The following is a 24291-nucleotide window of genomic DNA, read 5'->3' as shown; positions in this document are numbered from 1 at the left end:
TCCAATATGAACTTCCGTCAATCATCATATCTATTTGAGACGTATCCCATTCCAAGACCATCGCTGCTGCAGCTAATAGGAGTCAGCTCCTCAAGGAACCCAACCCATCAGCAAATGACCTGCTCCGTCAGAGCTGACAAGAGTGGTGTGGGAGCGTTACAGTATCTGCTACAACGCTACAGTTATGTAGAGGCTCCGGACTGCTCCTGAATAACTGGGCGATTAACCCACTTAAAGTGTGTCAATGACGACAGCCTGTTTGTGACACACCTTAACCAAACCAGTTTACATGAATAGAGAATTCAGTTTGGCTGAGGAATCTGTGCTGATTTGGCCACAAGAAGCTTCAAAATATGATAATTCTGTAAGTAAAAGAAAGGCTTGGTGACGGAAAATACCTAGTTTGTCTTGATCCAGTTTTTATTCACTGTTTGAGAATGAAAACTCTGCTGTATATAGATTTAGGAACGTCAGTGAATACTTTTGGAAAGTGCAGTTTCAAGAAAGATACTAGCAATACTATCATATCATACAAACTCACAAACAAAAACATTAAAGGTCCCATATTATGCCCCTTTTTACAAGTTTATGTGGGCCATACATGACCAAGAATGTGTTTTTCCATTTTAAGCTCAAAGTACCTCACAGACTGTTCATTCAGGTCCTTAGCTTTAATGTGTGGCTTCAAAAAAATGTCCCCTTTAAAGTACTGAATAGAACAGTATAAGTAAAAACAAACTTGTCATTAATCTGTTTTTCCAATGAGAGGTGGCAGTAAATGGTAAATTTATACCTATATGTAGTAACTGCACCATTCAGACATAACATTATGACCACCGTCCTTCATTTACTTCTTTATAAGTTGGTCTCCCCTTTGCTTGCAAAGCAGTTGTGACTCATCAGAGAATGGACATGGGCTCTCTGAGGGTGTCCTGTGTTGTCTGGCAACAGGATGTTGTTAGTTGGGGGGTTTGGGTCCTGTGGGTTGAGGGGAGAGGCCTCTGTGCAACAGACTTGCTCCAGTGCACACCACAGATACTTGAAAAGTTTGGGGTCTAGTGAATTTGGGAGCCGGGTAAACACCTTGTCCTGTTTTCAAGTTTTTAAGTTGTTCCTAAACTGCTTTTGCGTGTGTGCCTGTGTCGGGGCTGCATCCTGCTGGGGATAGCTGCAGCCATCAGGGAGTGTCGTTGCTAAGGGGTGTGCGGGGGGCCTGGTCTGGTCTAAGTTTGTGGTACGCGCCTAACTAACATCCAAACAAGTGTCAGGTCTAAAAGTTTGCCAGCAGAACATTGAATTGTCACAAGACGGCTATTTACTTCTCCTGTCAGTGATCAGAATATTGATATATCTGATCGGATCGGTGTACTTTCAGTTGTCCAATTAAACCGATGCACTCCTCAGGTTTTCTTATGTAACCCCTTTCGCCAGAGGCTTGAGACATGACAAACACTTTTTGTATAATCTCATAACTGTCACACAACAATGAGAGAGTGAAACCAGCTCCTACCAGTCAGTGATGAGTAACAGAAACAGTTGTTGCATCCTCTGCAGGCCATCCTCAGCGCTGAGACCGCAGTCTCCCATCCCCCTCAGCGCAGGCCAACGTCTCTGACACAATGGCGGAGATGTAGCCAACTTGTCCAGCTTAGAAAAAGTGCAGCGTAAAGGCACAGCTCGTTCCACAGTCCCAGGGCGGCACAAGTCAGTTGGAGCTGAACAGTTCATAGGCCAAGTTGATAAACTGGAAAAAAATAAATAAATAAATAAATAAAAAAACACACAATAAACACATATGGTCAGTGACAACCTTAAAGCAATTCTTACCTTTCTGCCATAGTTTGACTTTTCTTCAGTAATCTTTGAATGCTCCTAATAAACGTAGACACACTAAAATGTAAAAGAAATCCATCAGGTGTTGAAACTCATAAATATTCAATTCTCATTTCTGTTAAAAGTCTGACCATTACTTTATGTGGTCAGAATAAAATTATTTGCATTGTTGCTGCTGAATACTGCTGCCACCAGAGCGAATTAATGACCACTAAGATAAAGTTAAAAAAAATATATAGGCCTACATATATATATATGTTGAAGCTAAACCTTTAAAGCCTGCAAACAAACAGCTGCAATCTCACTCCTACTTCAGTGACTAAAGTTACACTTCTCATGAGGTAAGACGTTACGTTGCAGAAGTTTTGCAAGAAAATATGTTTGAATTCTGTCGAAAAACGACGCGTGTGACTGTAAACAAACGCTTAAATGCTACACTTCCGATGATAACGTTAATGCTAGTTCAGACTACCGAGGCAACTGAGCGTTACGAGGGGCTTTTATTTTTTTACCGCATATGTAATTGAATTTTATTTAATTACTGTTTTCACTTACCGGTGCCTCTGACTCGGACTCCATTAGTCCTCTGCCTCTACCTTCACTTTCCCACCGCATGCGTCAGGGGAGGAGCGGGGCGTCAAAGGTCAGCCAGGAGGAAGCGGTGGGACTTTGGAGGGAGGCGGAGTTGTTCATGTTCACATTTTTAAGTGCTGTGCAACAGGCCAGAAAGGTAAGAATTGCTTTAATATGTATATGACTAACTGCTCCAGACAGGAAATCAAACTTTTCCGAAGTTGCAATTTTCCTAAAGTGAACAACATTCGTTTTTTTATATATATATATCCTGTTTTGTAAAGACTTGTATATATAATACCATGTAAAATATATATGTAAAGAATAATTTAGAATGTATATTTCAATAAATCATTGCCCGAGCTGCACTTAAAGACAAACAACTTAAACAATGAATCTAATGCTCATTAGCATCAACTGTAAGTGAGCTATGTATCTTAGCAATAATTTGCAACAACGTCCATATTTAGGATGAGTAAAAAAAAAAAAAAAAATAGATTACATTTGTTCAGGTTGTCAAGCTACTCATTTCCCTCACACAGGCCAAACCTGTGTGTCCATAGTAACTCACAACAAATACACTATATTGCCAATAGTATTCGCTCACCCATCCAAATACCTGAATTCAGTTGTTATAATCACTTCCATGGCCACAGGTGTTTAAAATCAAGTCAGTTCGATCAAGAACAGTGCGTAGAGAGCGTCATGCAATGATTTTCCATGGCCGAGCAGCTGCATCCAAGCTATACATCATCAAGTGCAATGCAAAACGTTGGATGCAGTGTTGTGAAGCACACCACCACTGGACTCTAGAGCAGTGATGGACGAATCTGGGTTTGGAGAATGTTACTTGTCTGACTGCATTGTGGCAAGTGTGAAGTTTGATATAAGTGGGACTGTGGTGTGGGGCTGTTTTTCAAGAGCTGGGCTCGGCCCCCTAGTTCCAGTGAAAGGAGCTCTAAATGCTTCAGCATACCGAGAGATTTTGGACAATTCCATGTTCCTAAATTTGTGGGAACACTTTGGGGATGACCCCTTCCTGTTCCAGCATGACTGCGCACCAGTGCACAGAGCAAGTTCCATAAAGACACAGATGGGCTGCTGGATGGAGTTTGGTGTGGAAGAACTTGACTGGCCTGCACAGAGTCCTGACCTCAACCTGACTGTACACCTTAGTGATTAGTCAGACTTTCTCATCAAACATCATTGTCTGTCCTCATAAATGTGCTTCTGGAAGAATGGTCAAAAAATCCAATAAACAGACAATAAACCTTGTGGGAAGTCTCTCTAGAAAAGTTAAATCTGTTTTAGGTGCAAAGGGTGGGCCGACATCATATTAAACCCTATGAATTAAGAATGGGATGTCACTTAAATTCATGTGTATAAAGGCAAGTGATCATATACTTTTGGCAATGTAGTACATTTCTATTGAGGTCCTGCATATTGATATCACAGTTTCTATCAGCCGTTACACTAGCAGACAGTAACTATAAGAATCTTGGTTTGACGCTTATGTATAGTGCATGATTCAATACTGAAGAAGTTAATTAACTGTAGACACTCTTTTAAAATGTTTTGGAAGACGCATGTGATGAGTCAGGAGGAAACATATGACCTGATCTAAAACGTGAAGCAGCAGCAGGTGCGCATCAACCCGATGTGGTAATTAACTGTATGTGAAAATCATTAATGAACTCGGCAGTGTACTTAACAAGTACTTGTCAAAAGCAACTGCAACTTAAGTGTTGAACCACATCAACATTATAGGAAAACAGGTGTCGTACTACAACCGTTTTCCCTGGTAGAAGTTTTGGTCGCAAGTTTTTATCATGAACAAAAATGTTGAAGATCAAATATAGATTTCAAAGAATAACAGTGCTTCGGAGGCCTACTGCGCCTGTGAAATATCACAAAATACTGTAAAGCACAGTGGCTTTGGTTTTATCTGAACCTTCTCCTGTGTATGTTGAAACTGCTGCTTGTTCTTGTTATCTATTCTTCATACCCTGTGCTGTACGTTAGGAACAGGTGTAGAGCTGTCAGTCTTTACTAGAGGCTGTCTCATGCCATCATTAGCTTGACAGCATTTATGTTTTCATCCTGCAGCAGGGACATAGCTGGGTTTCTTCTGAGAATCCATCTTTGTTGTCCTACACACTGTCCTCATTTACGCTGTGGCGCAGACATAATTACCCGTGACAGTGACACTGCTCTGCCTTGTGAAAGTTGACGATAGCTTAAAGTGTCCTTTGATAAGAACTTCTTGTCGTGATTTACCGCTAAGTTTGCAAGTCAAAGAATGAGCAAGGGATGGCAGGAAGAGCCTGTGTTCATTTCTTCTTTTGCCTATAGAGGATCCTGAAGGAGCAGGCCCACCTCCAGCTCAATGAGCCGTGACTGTTTAATTGCCTGACATTCTGTCAGAGCACACACCCGCAAAGCTCCGAGAGAAATGGAGATTTTAAAGTCCAAAGAGGGGATAAAGGCACAACAGACTGTCAGACTCTGAGGCACATTAAAGATAAGATGTGGTGCTTTTAATTTGACATTTGTAACAAGTCTTTTCTTTTTTTTTCTTTCTTTTTTTTGGTCTCCCTTGTGTTATAAAAGGTTTGCAGTATGGCACAATGGCATAACAATGAAAACAAGACCCGGGCAAGACTAAACTGTAAAAAGTGTCTGTAGGGTGCATTATTTGTAAAATAAATAAATCAAATTAAAACTTTTATCCGTGGCTGTGTACTCTTAAATAGCCTTAGATTATCAGTTTAGGAAGTTTGCTGTACAGATTTCTTGAATGTCAGTCGCATAAATCAGATGGATTTATTTTCGATGAAGACACCGCATGTGGCAACGTCAGTCATGTAGATTATCTTTGATAAGTCAGTAATTGCAAGCTCTGACATCCTAGATGAAAACAGACAGCTCGCTTCACAAATAACCCCTACTGCATAACTAGATAATAACTAACTTGGACTTGTTTTCATCCACGTTGCCATATGCACCTTGTATGCTTCTAGAAACAGAAGAAAGAAAAAAGAAGAAAATACTGTTTAGGTTTTGATTGTCGCTCTAATCAGTCTCTGTTTTCTTTACAAATGCTATTTATAAGATGTCATTTGTCACCAAAATGTTTTTTTTTATCAAATACAGTTATCACATTTTTCCTTAATATTCAAAACCAGCAATTACGCTTAATTTTTTTCCATGACTATACACACAAATCTGACTATACACATCAAATGGAAAAGCTGCACTTGTAAACAAATTATAACTCCATTTTCATCTGTGCAGATGTAATTAACTCCTGACCTTATTCCTTCTGCATCTCTCTGTCAGTCTCGCCCCGTCGACATGTTTTGCAGTTGGATAGAGCAAACATTCCTGTAAACCAAAGTCAACAATCAACTGGGGCTGTCTAGCATGCAGTGGGGTACGGAGCCTGAGATTAGTGTAAACTTCCTGTAGCAAATGCTCATAATATTCTTCAGTCAGCCTCCTGGACGATAGTTTCCAGTCTGGAAATACAAGAATATGAGGGTGGTCACATAAGGATTAATAAGCTAAACAGAGAATTGTCTATTTGGGCTTTGTCTATTATTGAAATGATATATCAATACTAGCTGGGGGACAAACAATGTAACACTAAATCTAATCTGGCATTTCTATAATGCAGTATTAATTATTCCTACTGATGCACGGACACATGCACTGGTACTGCTACACAAGGTGCCACCTATGTTGCTGATAAGTCCATGTTCGGTGCATTTACCCTCATTGTATGGGAGGTTCCACAGTTTCAACACAAAAAGTAATACCTATTTATACTGAATATCTTCCACGCTATTTGTGATGTCATGCTGTCTTTGTGCCCTGAACTTCGAACTCCCGAGCACTCCCAGCAGATGAATGCACAAAAGCTTTGTAGTGACAAACTCCTGACATATACGTGAAGGTGGAAACTCTCAAGGGAAATAACAATAAGCAAAACACATCCTTGAGTCGAGCAAGCCTTTATAGAAAAGCCATCCCTGTCACCGCGACATAAGACTTTCCTTATCTCAAAAAGAGGCTATCACCATGTCCTCTCTGCCCTCTCAGGAAGAAAAGGTGGCAGCACGGTGGATCAATTCTTAGGACGTCTGCCCAGCGGCAAGGAAATTTTGTGCATGAGTTTCCCTATTTTTGTGCTGTTTTTACCCAAGGTACTCCACTTCCCCACCACTGAGGCATGCACGTCAATGGATAGCTGTTAGGTGTGACTATGTGATTGTCTATGTTTGTCGGCTTAGTGACAGACCAGTGATCTGTCTAGGATCTCTGTGTGCTTTAAGCCAACATATGGTCTCCAGCCTTCCATGAGTATGATTAAGAAGGCTTGAAGGGTGTGAATGAAAGGTGCAAAGAAAAAAGGTTGCTCCTCATGCTGAATTCTAAAAAAACAACTAAAGTTGTAAATTAAATCTTTTCCATGTATAAAATCCGGAGAACACAGAGATGTGGCTTTTTTCCTCTGTTTACATTCATATTTGTACAAATTGGTAATTTACATAGTTTATGGATAACTTGTAATAGTATGGCATTAGGTAAAACTCAATATTCATGCACACAATCTGTTTTCCCCTTTCATTCATTGCCATGTTCAGTAGGAAATGCTGAGTAAAACATCAATGCGTGGTTTGTGAAATCAGTTGTTCAGGAAAAAAAACAAAAAAAAAAAACAACGCAACCACTCATTTCCAAAATCTTGACCCTGGCATTATATTTTTGCAGTCCAGGAACATGTCAAGCCACTGAAACATTCTTGTTTTGGATACAGCTTAATGGAACTAAAGTGGGCCTATCCACAGCTCCATTCCTGTATGTACTGACTCTTACCCAAGACATGCAATTATGGAGATTCCACAGATTCTAGCATAACTGATACTTCTTTTTCTAAGACCACACAAAAATAAATAGTCTAACTATGCATATGTGGCATGATAGTTCAGGGCATTGTTTGGCTGCAAAGTTAACAGTTGCTCGGGCTAGGGGTAGCGCTCAGACATAAATATTTAACTGCTAAATTTAAAGCCTGACAGATTTCAAATATACCTTTAAATTACCAGCTTCTGTGCAACCACCTGCAAATGAACTGAAAAAAGATTTCTGTGTTCCTCTCTCACATTGCATTTGTTAACTGCCAGAGAAAAGCAGAAAATGAACATGGATTGAAATGATCCATTAGTCACTGCTTGATGAATATTACAGATTCTCCGTAATATATTTTAAATGCTCATCATCTGTTCCCTCCAGTATTTAATTAGTGGCAGCTCCTGCAGAATCTCTGAGGGAGGGAAATATTGGCAGTGTTAAACAATGTTGCTACGATGTCTAAGGTGACTTTGCCACATTGCATTGAACAAATTGGTTGAGCTCTGTTAGCAATACCACCAGTAACCACTAGATGGACACCATGATCACCTACAGTTGCCATAACAACCACTCCCTAATGCAATCCCATAGGAAAATATAAATTATTAATTAAACTAAAACTCAAGTGAGATTAGTGTAGGTGTGACTCCACTTTTGGATTGGATTTGGTACTGCACAGACTCTTGCTACAAACTCACAAACTTACTGCCCATATCCCCGGATTTCTAGCAGCAGTTTGACTAATGGAAGGATGTGGAGACGCATCGTCCATATTTAATACAGCCTATGGTTGGGAATCAAATGTGTGTCATCGAGACATTGCACTTACAGAGGGTACGGAAAGAATTCAGACCTAAATTTTCCACTCATTGCTATATTGCAGCCATTTGTATATTTTTCCCTCATGTGCACACATAACCCACAACCCATAGTGACGGAAAACACAGAATTGTCATTTTTGCAAATTTATCAAAGAACAAAAACACATCACATGGTCACAAGTTTTCAGAAACTTTGCTCAGTATTGAGTAGAAGCAGTTTTTTTGGGAATGAAGTAACAACTTTTTCACACCTGCATTTGGGGATCCTCTGCCTCCTTGCAGATCCTCTCCAGTTCTGTCAGGCTGAATGATGAATGTGGATGGACAGCCATTTTCACGACTCTCCAGAGATGCTCAATTGGGTTTAAGTCAGGGCTCTGGCTGGGCCATTCAAGAACAGTCATGGAGTTGTTCCAAAACCATTCCTTTGTAATTTTAGCTTTGTGTTTGTGGTCATCATCTTGCTAGAAAGTGAGCCTTTGACCAAGTCTGAGGATATCGCTGCAGTTGGCCACATTCATCTTTCCTTCAGTTGCAACCAGTCATTCTGTCCTTACAGCGGAAAAACACCCCCACAGCATGATGCTGCAACCACCATGCATCACTGTTTGAGTAGTATTAGGCAGGTGATGAGTTTTCTCCACACATACCGCTTAGAATTAAGGCCAAAAAGTTAAATCTTGGTCTCATCAGAGTAGAGTCCTTCATATCTTTTTTATTTTGTTTATTTATTTTTTTGGCAAACTCTATGTGGGCTTTCATGTGTCTTGCACTGAGTAGAGGCTTCCATCAGGACACTCTCTTCCATAAAGCCCTGGGTGGTGGAGGGCTGCAGTGATGGTTGACTTTCTAGGACTTTCTCCCATCTCCCTGCTGAATCTTTGGAGCTCATCACAGTGATCTTGGATTTGGGTTGTTCTTTATCTCTCTCACACCTGGGCCCCTTTCCCATGATTGCTCAGTTTGACTGGGCGGACATCTCTAGGAAGAGTTCTGGTCATCCCAAATGTCTTCCATTTCAGGATTATCAAGACTTCTGTACTCTTAGTAACTTTAAGTGGAACATAAATTCTTTTGTAACCTTGACCAGATCTGTGCCTTGCCACAATTTTGTCACAGAGCGCTATGGTCAGTTCCATCGACCTCATGAATCTCATTTACTCTGTCATACACTGTGAGCTGAAAGGTCTGATATAGACAGGTATGTGACTTTCCTAATCAAGTCCAGCAAATTTAATTAAACACAGCTGGACTTCAATGAAGATAGAAAACCATATCAAGGATGGTCAGAACAGATGGACACCACCTGAGTTAAATATACGAGTGTCACACACAGAGTCTGAGTACCTGTGAAATTTCAGTTTTTCTTTGAAGAATGCCTTGATTTCTGGCTAGCCACTCCAGTGGTCAAGATAGATGTTATTTGAGACAAAAGTATGTTAGGTGCAAGCCCCTCCAGAAGCTACAATTTTAAGAAATTTTAAGATAACAACTTTAATATGAGAGTCTATGGGAACAAACTGGGCAATATGCAGCCATATTAAAAATGACCCAAAGGGGAGGGCCACCGGTTCTCTGTGGAACATGGCATGACACAGCTTGGACTATATTCAAAAACACATGGACAGACCGCAACAGTGACATGCACTGAGAGTTGGCCAAACACTGTGGTTGAATGTGGTCCCTCTGGTGGGGCGTCTCCCAATCGCTCCAATAGAAAAAACGCCTGTAACTTCAATCAACTACATGTGCAGCAGACAGTAGTCATTCTTCTGGTGGTGTTAGCCTTTTGTTTAGAACGTGAAAAAGCAAAACATACAGAATGTAAGCAGTCTTAATGTTATTCAGACTGATACAGCTATGTTTACTGTGGTTGACCGTAAAGAGAAACCACCGCATTTTCAAGCATGTTTCTCGGGTGTGCTTACATGTCACTGCATCACATACACATCTACTGTAATTTCCAACAAGCACAAACTTAAAGACATGTGCTTTTGTGTTCTTCAGTGATATTATTGTATGTTGTGTTTTTCAAGTTTAAGCATTAGTGCTTAAAAAGATCCAGCTTTCAGATGTATTATTTACTCATGTGGTCTAACCGCAGGTCTTTAAAATGACATTCTTAAGCCTGGTGTTGGGTTTGCTTTTTGTCAGCTAGGGAAACCGAGGATCTTGGGTGGAGCTGATGTGGGATACGGTTGAATGCCGCGAGTTGACATCCATGGGTTTCCCATGATTTTGCAATAAAATCGCCTCATTTCTCCCCCCCACAATTAATACCTGCAAAACGTGTGCAAGTGTTTTGACATGTTTTGTTTAAGAAGCATTGGTTCATTCATCAGTTTATACTGTATCAAAAATGTAACATTTATTGCAAACCGACAATATAAACTGCCTGGCCAAAAAAAAGTAACCACCAAAAATATTTCATTGGTCTGCCTTTAGCTTTGATTACAAATTGCATTCAGTGTGGTATTGTTTTAATAAGCTTCTGCAGTGTCACATGTCCATCCAGTGTTGCTGATGATGGGAGAGTCTGACCACTGTGCAAAGCCTTTCCCAGCACATCCAAAAGATTCTTAGTGGGGTTAAGGTCTGAACTCTGTGTTGGCCAATCCATTTGTGAAAATTATGTCTCATGCTCCCTGAGCAAACCTTTCACAATTTCAGTCTGATGAATCCTGGCATTGTCATCTTGGGATATGCCCGTGCCATCAAGGAAGGAAGAAAAAATCAACTGATGGAATAACCTGGTCATTCAGTATGTTCAGGTAGTCAGCTGACCTCATTCTTTGGGCATAATGTTGCTGAACTCAGACTTGAGCAACTTCAGCAACCCAGATTATAGCACTGCCCCCACAGGCTGGTACAATAGACACTAGACATGATGGTTGCATCGCTTCATCTGCCTCTCTCCTTACCCTGATGCCCCATTACTCTGGGACAAGGTAAATCTGGACTCATTAGATCACATGACCTTCTTCCATTGCTCCAGAGTCCAATCTTTATGCTCCCTTGCAATTTGAAGCCTTTTTTCTTGGTTAGCCTCTCTGATTAGTGGATTTCTTAAGGCTACACAGATGTTCAGTTCCAATCCCTTGAGTTCCCTAGGAAATGCTCTTACTCTCACTATTTCACATTAAACATAGCCCTGAGTTTACCGACCACGATCAATCCGGATTTTACTCCGACCACATTTCTTCCTCGAAGACGATGGTTCCCCACTATCCTTAGTTATGAGAAGTTGCATCTGTTGGGGTTAAATAACTTGTTACCAGCTAAAAGATAATTGCCCATGCAGTAATTATCCAATAGGAGGCTCGTACCTATTTGCTTAGTTAAAACCAGGTGGTAACTGGGTAACTTGTGTGTATGCAGACATGTACGTCGGTGTCTTTTCTTGCATATCACAAGGTGCGGTTACGCTGTCAAGTTGACACACTTCAGATTACCAGACACAACAAATTACATTCCAGGGCAAGCACTCATAAATGTTTTTCTCAAATTACCAAAAAGCAGACTCCACTGTGACTGAGACTCCCTAATTACTCAAGTGAATACTCCCTTTGAGAGGGAGAAATTAGTTGTTTATGTTAATGAAGCAGAGTCCTCCTTTTATCACAGAGCCATCAGTTTGTACAATTAAAGCAGGAGTTTGGGAGCCACATTCAGCCCAATTTGATCTCAAGTAGACCAGTAACATAACAGAATGATAACCTATTACCAATGACGATTCCAGACTGTTTCCATTAGTTTTGGTGCAAAGGAGAACAAGTACATTAGGAGAGTACGGTCCATTTTTGGCCTGGAATCTGTATGTTTGACACCTGTGAATTAAAGCATGTGTGTGATGAACCTGCTAAGCAACATATCTTACAGGGACACACTTCAGTGAGGCCGTCAGAAAACCTTACCGTACTCTGGAACATCATGATCTCCATACTACAGTGATAGGAAGACATTGCACAGGTTGCGTTAGGCTAAAAGATGCGACAACCATAGAATTCTTATCACCCACACTTTGCTGTTGTCATTCACAGTGCAACACTAGTGATGCTGTCAAGCAGAAAGACAGAAGAAGAATGCTGTACCTCACTGATAGACGTGTTGAACACAACCTACACTCTGAATATATGCGAGAAAGAAGCAGAAGTGATGAGATTTCAGCAGATCGATGTGTTTCCAGATTATTTTCTCAAAACCTCCCCGACACTCCCCAGCCTCCCCGACACTCCCCAACCTGCTGCTAATAATTTCCATCATACCCACAGCCAGGATAGTTCAAATGAAATATCACAAAGGACAACAAATGTTGAAAACACCTGAACCACTGTGATGTGTTCAGAAAAATACACACAGGACTGCTCTTAGGTGACTTAAATAAATAAGTATTAGTCTAAACCTAAATACAATCATACTTAGAGCAAAGACTAACTGTTAATATTAAGAGCAAGTCTCAAGCAATGAAATAACTTTGATAGGGATGAAAATATAGGAACGCAATGGCCACAAAAAATGGAGCACGTAGCGGTGTCTGCTGCTGACAGACACAATGAGGGAAACCGTAGTAACTATAGGAACAATAAAAGAGGGGACTATACGGGAACGATGGTAACACAAGAAACACTGAAAAAAAAGATTTACTTCAAAACCAGTGCCAGTATTTGTTATTTGTACCATGGGAAGGTAAACATCAAAAGCACATTTAGAGAAAACTGCTGGCCATGGAGGAGCGTATTTTACAGGAACATTGAGTGCAACAAAAAAAAAAATCTCATCTCAAAGGTTGATGTATTTATCCTTTTCTCTGAACATCTTAAAACAGCGTATTCGCCTCGCTTCCTGCTCTCCGCTTTGATGAATACGAGCCCTTGCTGTCTATGGCTTTTACAAAGACATGTCACAACGTCCTAAACAGCAGTGACCTGTTATAAAAAAAAGGCAAAAACTGGGGTTAAAGGTAATTGGAAATTGTGTTTCTTCTTAAACACACTGTTTGTATCGAGTCACACAGTCAGTTTTTTATTCAATTATTTGATCTTTATTATAATATCTGAATATTATGCAAGGTTTGACAACACATAATTGAAAGCCACTTCTGTTGGATATGTGTAATATTTAAATACACATAAACAATGCATGCAGAACGCACTGCAATGGCTGTCCATTTGGATCATAGTTATTGGATCTCAGCCACATGCAAATGCACAGTTGGACCACAGACAGATATATACTCATCGAGTTAAAGGTCACATTATGGCCCATCTTCCTGCAAACTCTTGCAAGTATGGCAAAAATCGATAGATGACCCACCCTCTGGCTTAGAGATGCACGCATGCAATGAGGTGAGAAGGTTCATATAGTGTATGTGGCAAGATGGATTGATTATTGGAGTGACAAAAGTTTCTGGAGCTGCAGACAAATGAATGTTGTACTTTTTACAGTTGCTCTAGACATTGTGTTCTCGCATATAAATGATAAGAAACCACAAACCAGGTTTATTAAATGAGAGAGGAGGGCGAGAAGAAGAAGGGATATACCGAAACGTTTTTCAGAATCGTGGTTTTATATCTATCCCAATCAATACCTTAATTAAAATTGACCCCTTTTTAAGTTAAAATCAAACGCCACTTCAGCCCCAGCTACAATGCCAGATGATTTCCTTTGTTTCTTTTATTACCATTCTCTCTTTTGGTGCCATAAAGGCTCTGCTTCTCCTCATACAGTATGTGTCAATACATTAATGAGGCACATTGGCCCCATTACACTCTGGACTGCCTGCTTCTCTGGGGATCGAAGGCAGCAGGGGAAAGCAGGCATGCCAATGATTGCTCTGTTCTCCACAGAGCATAGCTTCCCTTTAATCATCTCCCTTCCTCAAACCTTTCCTGTCATAGCCTTGGGCGAACCACATGCACAAACTCACCACTGTTTCATCAATATGCTGTCATTTTTTCTCACAGCGGGATCATTGTGTGATAAATTTTGCTCACCATGATAAACCATATTGCCTAACTGTGTAGTTAACATGGGACTGGGCGAATGCTTTGAGGCAGTAATATGTAAAATGGGTCACTGAATGTCCCGTCCTACACTCCTGTACCTTGACAATATGTAAATACAACATGAGCTGCAACCGTATAGCAGTTTGTCACTTACAAAGGAAAATCCTGAAATGCAATGCAAAATCTGTACAAAGATCCAATATCTAAGTGTATTATCTCATAATTAATGGAGCATGATAACAAAGGTCACAACGGATGACAGCGTCTATTGCTAAGAGTCAGACACTAATCTTTTCCGTTGCTTTTCATCTATTTAACACATTTTCCTTTGTAAAATGATCAAATTAACTTAAAAACACAGTAGAAGCTCGTTTATAATTATGCACCTCACAGATTTAGCTATTTTTGGGAGCAGCATTTTTTCATTTTTTTTTTTTTGTCAAGGTACACAGAGATTCGGCGTCACATTAAATTAAAGGCATGATGAATTGTTCCCCCTATGAAGGCCGCTGAAAGTTGAAAATAAAGTTATGCCTCCAGGGTGCCTGCAGAATAAGTCAGCTCAACTTTCTCTTACTGTGGAAGTATGGAATCAAAACTAAATTTGACAACATAGTCAGGCGGTTCGGTAGCGTATCCAGTACAATGCACATGTGCAATTACCTCAACTCCGCAGCGTTCATTTAAGGCAAGAGCTTAAATCTGTATGCGCAACGCTGATGTGTGATAAATATTCAGCAGCTTTGTTTATTGCCTCAGTAGTATAATTTACACAGTTTCTGTCTTCTATACCATTGAGATGGAACGCACAGCATTTTGAGGCTGCAAACCCTGAATAAATACAGAATAGAGGCCAGTTTTGTGCAGCGCTAGAGTTTTCCTTTAAGTTATGCGTCCACTCACAGGGAGCGGCATAACGACAGTCTGACAGAGCTGTCACCAGGAGATATAAGATGTTTTTTTTGTTTTCCTTTTTCCATTTGTGTTGGAATTGCTTGTTTGGGACTAGCTTGAAAACTAGATGATACAGCTCAAGGGTTTTATCCTGATGTAATAAATTTCTGCCACTCATGCGCTGCCCTGGTTGGAGGCTTTGCGGAGACGTCCATGTCAAATCATGTTACAGTGTTCGGCCTTGGCAGAGTTACACTAGAACATAATCAGCTGTAATCAAGGGAAACAAGGAGGGAGTTGGAGAAAGTGCGATGGCCCTGCGGAACCATGCTAAAAATGGATTCATCATGAATGCCTGCGAGCCCGACAGTGGAGGACACAAACCAGACATGCACTGTCATATCAAACCGCATTTTAGCTTGCGAGCGGTCGCGTTGTTTTCTGACCATGATTTGCACTGGTGCATCATTTCCATCTATGTTCGTTTTGCAAGATAAACAGCTGGATGATGTCTCTCTCTTCTCGTCTATTATAAAGTCTCATAGGGGGGGGGAAGAAATGTTTGCTTTTGCCCTGTGTTGATGGATATTGATTGGATGAGAGCAGCCCGCATCTATATGCACTCTGGCAGGTGCGTGCTTTAAGCAACAACGCGGGTCACTTTTGAGGTGAACGTTTCTAGACAAGGACAAAGGAGACACGGCAAAGTGGAGACAACTGCTGCTCAAAACATCATCCCAGAGGCCCTTTGCTTCGCTTTGAGCTGGCCAATATTATTTCTACTCTATGTAATTTTTTTGTAATATGCTAAATGTTCATGAAAGCCAGATGGCAGGTCTTGGTTGAGTGAATCCTCTGTTTATGGGTTGAAGTGATCCAATGAGGAGAACTTTATGACATGTTAGACATCAGATTTAATAGCCATGTCCGGTACATACACCCACAGGGGCCTCAGTCCCCTGATACTCGACACTGTGGCAGTTGATTTTGTTGGCAACATTACCACAAGAGAGTGCAGCAGTCCTTAGGACCGACTGTGTCAACAATATAACTCAGTGAAGAATGCGATGAAGAGGCAGAGTTATTCTTGCTGCAGCCTTCCTCCTTGTGAGAAACTATTTGGTCGGTCCTCAAAGTGGTCACTGGTCAGGGAGAGACTTGTGGCATGGCCACGGTCTTGGTATGAGCCGAGCCGACTCCCTGACCTCTGTAATTGAGATGCAGGAAGAATACTGCATTCGTATCAAATGAAAAACTATTTTAACGCAGACAGGAGGAGCAGTTGCCAGGGAAAATAAGTTGATCGAGGAGTTGTCTGCCCCTCGTGGTTTTCGTGGCAAGACCTGCTGTCGAGTCTATGATTAGATAGAACATGCACTAATTTAGCTCAGACCCACAGCAGAGGGACATGCTCCGTGTCCGGCAGTGATGACTACCCCAAATATGTGCTCCAAAGGGGACTTATTGTTAATTTAACAAGGTAGAGGTGCGTAGGAGAGAAATGGAGATTTAACAGCTGACAGAAGAGCCAGGGGAGCCAGTGAGCGCTGTAGGTCAGGGCTACGAGTGAAGTGTTTGTTTTGAGAGTAAAAGTTAGATAGCCTAGCCACATACAGATTTTTTATTGAAAGGCACATAGCACGTCCAGGCATCATCCCACGGCCAGATAAGAGCTTAGGCCCCCTGACATTGTGCGGTTGCCAGGAGTGTGACGGCAGCTTCAAAGCCAGTGACACGTCAGCTTTTGATCTGGGAATAGGCAAGGGCATCTGAAAACCACTGGTCAAAGTACAGTTCACTCACATTTCTGTTCCGAGCTGAAAGATGGCACAGGGTTCCCATGCAAAGCCTCAAAAACTCATGATCCGCTTGTCTGCACACTCAGCTGCATGCTCAGGAAAAACACGATAGAAGATAAATATTGCAAGGAGTGTCTGTAAACACAAAGAATTTAAGCCTGCTAACGCCATTATCTCGCCGGCTCGTACTGTTGTTTTTGGAAATAATTATTCTCTGCAAACATGTCCTCTTGTTTGTCTATTTGATCTGGCCAATTACCCTTTTACTGCGAGCAAACGTTGTACTGTATATCCAGGTTGTTTGCGTGGATTTATTTTTTTTAATTTTATTTTTAAAGGTGACATTATGTTTAGATCAAAGCATGCTAAGCTGTGTCAACTTAACTGTGCTGTTTACCGGCACACAATGCTTTCGAAATATGAGGAAATACGAAAATAAATTCAGTATGTAGTGTCCCAAAGGAGCAGCTGCTGTCTTGCCACTCGTTTTAAATCATGATATACAGAGAAAAGGTAGGCGAGGACAGCTCCAGAGAAGACTGAACATGCAGTGTATGTCACAGTGGAAAGAGAACAAAGGCTTAAGTCAGAAATCTCCTTAGAACAAAGTTCTGGTCTGAGAACACGGGTCAGCTAGCCATGAAACCTTCACCTTCGCTTAGGACTAAAGTAGCAGAGGCGAAGACCAAAGAGAGAGCAGACCGTGCAGAGTCATAGCGAGAGGGCAGTGTGAGGGAGAAAAACACAATAAAGTAATATATGGTTTGTGACAGGAAGCAGGGAAATGGGGCAAAAGAGCAAAGGATATGGCTGAGGAGGAAAAGGAGAAGTGGGCAATGGTACACCTCGCTGCAGCTTTTCATCCTCAAGGTTTAATGCGACGCTCGCTCGTGAATCTTCTTTTTTTTTTAACCTCCTTCAAAGGAGACATCTGGTTATCTTTCTGTTGTTTTCATCAGATCCAATAAAGTAAAAAGAACAAAAGCAACAGTGAAATGTTAGTAAATGCTTTTATACCTCAAGGCTTTGCTGTTCCTTATTAAAACACATTATTGAACCATACTATTGCAGGACACACCAGCGCATGCCATCTAAAATGATCTACTCTTAACGGTACCCATTAAATAAACTGCTGCCTGAGTGGCATTTGAACTGCGGGCTATTGATAATCCTTTTTAAAAACTAAATTACCTATACAGCTATACATTATTACTTTCGTCAGAGTAAGCTGTGGGGTTGAGGCTAAATGCCACAGGCATAGCCGAGAAGGTTGAGGATAATGAGCAGAAGACTTAAGGCTCCAGCCTAGCACTGCGTTGGTGACGCAAAGAGTCTCACAGACGCATGTGTATTTGTAGCTGACCGTTGTGTCAAACGTATGTGGAGCAACCCACTGACTGTAGATGAGGATGGATGAACCCTTCGCGAGGTCCTCCGTAGGATGCCGTAAGAGCGGTTTTCAAGCTCAGTGTGTGTGATACCCGCTCTGAAGCCTGAAACAGCAGCCGCCTGCCACTCAAAGCCGCCAAGCCCTGAATTATTCACTACTGGATGTAATTTCAACGAGTGTGTTATTTAAAAACCTACCTCCCGCGCAGTTGCAATCAATGGGGGAAATAAGCTATGAGACCAAAATAGTTTTTTTAATTGTTTGCTTTGTATTACACGTGGGAGTAAACACGTTTACTTCTACTGTAAAGTTACACGTATTGACTCTTTTGGAGGACGCCTCAAGTGGTCATTTGAGGAACTGCAGTTATTTTGGGCGCTTCACATTTCAGCCCTGGAGGTTGCCACTTGCAGCAACTGTGACTGATGGAAACAAACGCAAACAAACACCAACAGGCAACCATAAATCAGCCTTAGAATAAGAAAATATAGCATAATAGCAGACTTGCAGTATGCATTAAACGTATTAACCACAATAAACGTGCATATGATGAGTACACAATATCTTAAATGTACCATGTGTTTCTGAACATTTAATATGTCGCCCAACAAAGGCAACTATACTCTCTGTTTAATGATGAAAGCACATTAATAAATAAATATATCATGACTAAAACATCTAATCCCACGTGACTTCAGACTTCCTAATGTGAAGCATAATGTTCTGCGACAGTTCTCTTTTTAATCATCCACACAAAACTGCAGCCCTATACATTATGCCTCGAAGAAATACAGAATACAGACGATGAGATGCATAAAACAGAGCAGGAGCAAGGCCACGTACAGCCCAGTAGGATTAGTCTTGACGGATGTAGGTAGTCGGAATACCTTGGTATGTGTAGAAAATATATATTTCACGTCTGTGCTCTGTGAGCAACCCCCTGTGCTGTGGTCATTGATGGTGCTACTGCATATCTATCTATCTATCTATCTATCTATCTATCTATCTATCTATCTATCTATCTATCTATCTATCTATCTATCTATCTATCTATCTATCTATCTATCTATCTATCTATCTATCTATCTATCTATCTATCTATAGTGTCTATCTGTCTGTCTATGACTGAAAGTGAGAATTTAAGTGTTTATCAGTGTAATACGTCAATGATTGTGGTTCCACTTGTGTGCACTGACAAGCAGATGCTTTTGTTTGAACAGATAATCATCTTCACGTATTATCATATATATCGTGGCGCAGCTTCATAGAAGATAATAGTCTGCTTCCAAATGGATAATGTCACTTATTCTTCAAGTGCCTTTTTTTTCATCACAACAAAGTTTATTTAAATAATTACAGTGCGTTCAGTTAAAAATAAACATCTGTACACTTAAAGCTTAATGCCATTAGTAGACACTCATGCCTTTGTCAGAGATTCTCACATCAGCGTTGTTTCTTTATGGCTCTTGAGTTAGCGGAGGGAGGAAAAAAAAGATAAAATAAATTACCACATCTTGCACATCTATAGAGCTTGCGCTTCTATCAGCTGCCTCGTCGACTCTCATTATAGACTGTAGGTATCACACTCTAATGCTGCCTTTGGTGGAATAGCTATCGCATATCATGATAATAGCCATTTGTGAGGATGTCAGTGAAAACAAATGCCGTGTAATATCCTGTTGCGGGGTGAGGGAGACGGCGTTGAGATCCTTATTGGGATTTTTAATGAGAATGTCAACACTGTCAGTAATCGGTAGCTGATTGTAATGAGGTTCTCCTCTCTGCTTCCTGGCACATCACATGAGGAGTTGATTTCCCTGAACACACCGGTTGCTTATTGTTGTTTGTTTGCTTTTTTTTTTCTCTCTTTGCACTTAAATCTATTTCCATGTCATGCACTCCATGTCTGTTAAACCACGTGGAGATGAAGGTTCCTTTAGAGAAGCGTCATTAGCGAGCATAATTGGTTTCATTTGGACACATGTTAATTTACTCTCCTCTGGCTCTTTTGACTGGTTCATGACCACATCTCTCAAAGGCAGATAGTGCCATCTAGTGTGCGTGGAGGTTGGTTGCATGCCAGGGCAGGGTGTTGCGGTTGAATTATTTATTCATGGGCAAGGCGCAGTGACATGAGAGGCAGACTTTTCCCAAAGGCATATTTATTATTGAGAAACCTATCCTACTCTCTCTCTCGCTTTTTTTTTTTTTGTTAAATCTGTGAGGTACTTGGAGTATTTTATTTCCTTGTGTTTTGTCTTCTGGTGCAACCGCTACGAGTGTCCTGTGGTTGACTGAAATAGCAAAGCATCAAAAAGATCTATATGAGCTTTTTATATGAATACCGTTGATCTATTTTCCGACATGTGAAACGCATCAGTACCGTGTTTGCTGCGAATATTTCTTTTGCCAAAACGCGAACCATTCCCAGTTTGCTTTACACTTTTTTCACAGGTCTGGTTTTGCCAGCAGATCCCGAGAGGAAGAATCTCTCACTTGTTAAAGTAAACTTAATGTATGAGGTTTAGTCAAACATTGCCAGTCAATCTCTTGTATTGAGTGCAGGCTTGACCCTCTGGGCATTATCAGAGCTGCCGAAGTGCTTTGGCATCAGTGTGACAGGATTAACACATCAAAAGCAGTGTCGGGGCCTACAGCAGCGTCACACAGTCAGTACAGCACCTTTCATGTTCTGCTCAGGTTCACTACAATTTCACATAAGCCAACAGCAAGTCAGACGGAAAAAGATAATGGGGGCCAACCTGCTGCTATCAGGCTTTCCCTCAGCTTCAGTGAAATATGTCAAATTCCGTGTGTTTGATGAAAGATTGGAGTTCAACAGGCTCGAGTCAGGAAGCGATATCTGACTTTGTCACATGGCGGGGATGCAAAGGAGCATTTAAGTCTGACATTCAGGCTGAAATTATTGCTGCGAGCCTGCGTGGTCTTACTTTTCATGATGCAAACCCGCGATAGTCGACACAGAAGGGAAAATTAAACCCAAATCTTTTTTTTTTTTTAGAAGTTCAAGTGTTAAATGTTAAAACCCCAAATTTACAATTCCTTTGATAATGTGTGGTAATATGTGGCCAAGGCTGGGTGGTCTAATTTTACAAATGGGATGCAATGTTCAGCTGGTGCATAAATAAGTTGACTCAAATGCTAAATTTAAACCAGACATTTTTCACACAGTATGTCAGAGATGTCAAGGGTAGCTTTCACTGCCCATATTTTCTCCCAGATGGTTTTACGAGTGCATGTTATCATTTGTAATATTTAGTGAGAGTTTGAGGACTACATCATAAATAAGGCATGTGGTTATGTCATGTGCTTGCATTGCACACTTAATTCTTTCTGGCTTCAGAAAAATAAATATTTAAGAAGTGGGCATCCTGTTTCGGGAAAACATTCTTTTCAGCTGCTACATGTCTGGTGCGATTATTAGCTCTAAAACTGTACACATGGCTCAGGCTCAGTGGGTAGACCGAGTTGTCCACAAGCCAGAGGGTTTAGCGGCTCTGTCCATGCTACATGAACCACATGCCAGAGAGTCCATGGACAAGACGCTGAACCTCGAGTTGTGCGTAAATGAGTAGACAGATGTGTCACTGTGACTGTAAAGTGCCTTTGAGTACCAACAGGTAGAAAAGTGCGATAAATACATGAGAATTTACAAAAGTTTTGAGCAGATAGTTGGTAGGTAAAGCTAAGCCCAGACTGACAACAGGGACTCTGTGGGGGCCATATCTGATGCAGGACTCAACATACAGTGGATATTAAAAGTCTATACAACCCTGTTAGTGGGGTTTTACCATTAACAATTGCCCAGCTCATGTGGAATAGTACAACCCACCTTCACCTGATTAACTACAAATACATGTCAGTTGTTACAGTTTTTAATGTTGTAAAATAACGGTACTCAAGTCCTTGCTTGACATTTATTTATGTTTGGTTTTAACTGGCATTGTAACCACACAGCTGATCTTTTTTTTTGTAGTGGTAGTAGTAGGAAATAAAATGCTTAATTTCTCATTTTGTACACGTTTTCTAATCATTGCTAGTCATTCAAGATACACAAACTTGCCCATGTCTGAACAAATTATATCCACAAATATCTAAGCTGTAGCTTTTATCCTTATTGAGCTATAATGCTTTTTGAACAGATGACTATAGCTCGAAAATACTGTATACATATACAATAGTAATATGTCAAAATATTCAGGCTTAATCTTTATTAAGCATGTGCTTAATAAAGATTAAGAATGAATGATATTTGATTAATCGTGATTAATCGAGATTAATTAGTGTGGAAGTCAAAGGGTTAACAGAAAATAAAATAATACTGCATATATGTTCCATAAATGCTAAACTGAATCACAAACTTGATGTGTTTAAACAAGGCTTCCTTCTCCTCATGTAACAATCGCGTGTTTGTCTTCTCTTAGGTGGTTGACATAAAGCAGAAACTGAAGCTGTCCAAGAAATTTTGGTCCAACTTGCCCGAGGCGGTGTGTGTGGAGGAAAGAGTGACTGCTGGAAATGCCAGTGATGAGGAGTGCTGGAATGGACACACCAAGGGCAGGTGAGGGCACCGGGCCCCCAGGGGCTAATGCAGGCTAACACAAAAGGTTATTTAGAAGTCCAGAGTCTGTTCAGCTCACCAGACGGTAAGCAGCTTAATCCCAGAATTAGTCTGCTGTGCAAGAGTTTGACGTACTTTGAACATTAAACAAAGGAAGTAAATTGTTGTTTTGATTCTTATTGTATTATAATATGCTTTTGTTATTTTTGCTTTTCTTTAAAGAAATTGTGTTTTCATTCTTTAAAATCTTCAGCCACCTCTGTTATTCTGACCTCTTTTCCATCAAGTCTCCAAATGCCCAAAGACATTTCTGAGATCCATTTAAAATGATGTTGAGCCTATTCAATGTGTGATTAAAATATAAAAAATATTCAAAATCCATATTACAAATGCTTTAAATAAGCCTCAGAGCCTATCACTTATTGCCATATAATGGTACTCGATATATCAGCTGCAGATTTTTTCATCAACATCACTTAAATTAGTAAAGGACATCGAATGTCAAAATTTTCACTGAGTTTTTAGAGCTGTACATTACACCGAGGGACCTGGACTTATGGGAAGCATATGCTGTTGTGTCAGATGATTTGTGGAATGCCCTCACATGACGACCTGTGGCGTATTTATCAAACAAGAATGCAGGCAGCTGACACGCTTTTCCCCGGAGAAATTTCTCACAAGTATGTCGGAACATTAGCCTGCGCGATTAGGTCAAACCACGTTCATTTCGCTGGTGTTGTTGTAATCTCCCGGAGCTATTCCCCCAGCGCAGGGTGGAAATTAAAGCTGTAACTGAACTGAGAACACTGGAATATCTGTGGAATTAGTCTGCAGCTAATATTTATCTGGTCTCTTGCATTGTTTGCATGTCAGAGTCACTAGGCTGGTTCCTTCTGCAATCATTCTGTCAAAACTGATGACATGTCTAATGTGTCATGTTATGAAGGTACTTCCCCGAAGTCCAAAAGGACGGCCTGACCAACCAGCTGAATAACCCAGAGGTGGGTGTCGACATCACGCGCCCAGACACCTTCATCCGTCAGCAAATCATGGCTCTGAGGGTGATGACCAACAAGCTGAAAAACGCCTACAACGGCAATGATATCTACTTTCAAGACTCAAGTAAGCCGTTTACCACTTTTGCTTTTCACACAAATGTGACAGCGCGTTGCTTCGGCTTCCTTTCTCCGGGCAGGAATGTATTTTTAGTGGTGCCCTCCACGCCCTGCACAGTCAAGTTCACGCTCCAGCTGCTTGTCACTCATCTTGATAACCTGTCAAGTTTGAAATGCTACCCAGCCTTGAGGCCGAGGTGATCGCCATCAGTAAAGCCACAAGAGGCACTGAAGGTGGCAGTGTAATAAAAAACAAAGCAGACATTTCCTGTTTTCATCAAGGTTTTTTTGTTTTTTTAAACTGGAACAATGGCGAGGATTAGACTGGGCGAGGGTTCAATTACACAAACCAACTGCGGCGTCTT

The 24291-nt window shown here is 40.9% G+C and overlaps 1 protein-coding gene and 1 long non-coding RNA gene across 3 annotated transcripts in view; one reads left to right on the top strand and one right to left on the bottom strand.

Moving 5' to 3' along the window:
* Positions 1-24291, top strand: part of gpc6b (glypican 6b) — a 77908-nt gene that overhangs the window by 50355 nt on the left and 3262 nt on the right. For both annotated transcript variants that reach the window (XM_047601241.1, XM_047601240.1), the window contains 2 exons: positions 22675-22811; positions 23758-23933. In XM_047601241.1, coding sequence (XP_047457197.1) covers positions 22675-22811; positions 23758-23933 — 313 coding nt within the window. The remainder of the gene's footprint in view (positions 1-22674; positions 22812-23757; positions 23934-24291) is intronic.
* On the bottom strand, positions 1199-2519 carry LOC125017767. The gene is made up of 3 exons (XR_007113883.1): positions 2389-2519; positions 1828-1890; positions 1199-1744 (listed from the first exon to the last, which is right to left on the bottom strand). It is a non-coding gene; the product is annotated as an uncharacterized LOC125017767 (long non-coding RNA).

This window comes from Mugil cephalus, chromosome 12, assembly GCF_022458985.1.
Source record: "Mugil cephalus isolate CIBA_MC_2020 chromosome 12, CIBA_Mcephalus_1.1, whole genome shotgun sequence".
NCBI classification, from domain to species: domain Eukaryota; kingdom Metazoa; phylum Chordata; class Actinopteri; order Mugiliformes; family Mugilidae; genus Mugil; species Mugil cephalus.
Note: the sequence above shows the minus strand (reverse complement) of the source record. Positions and strands in the feature narration are given on the sequence as shown.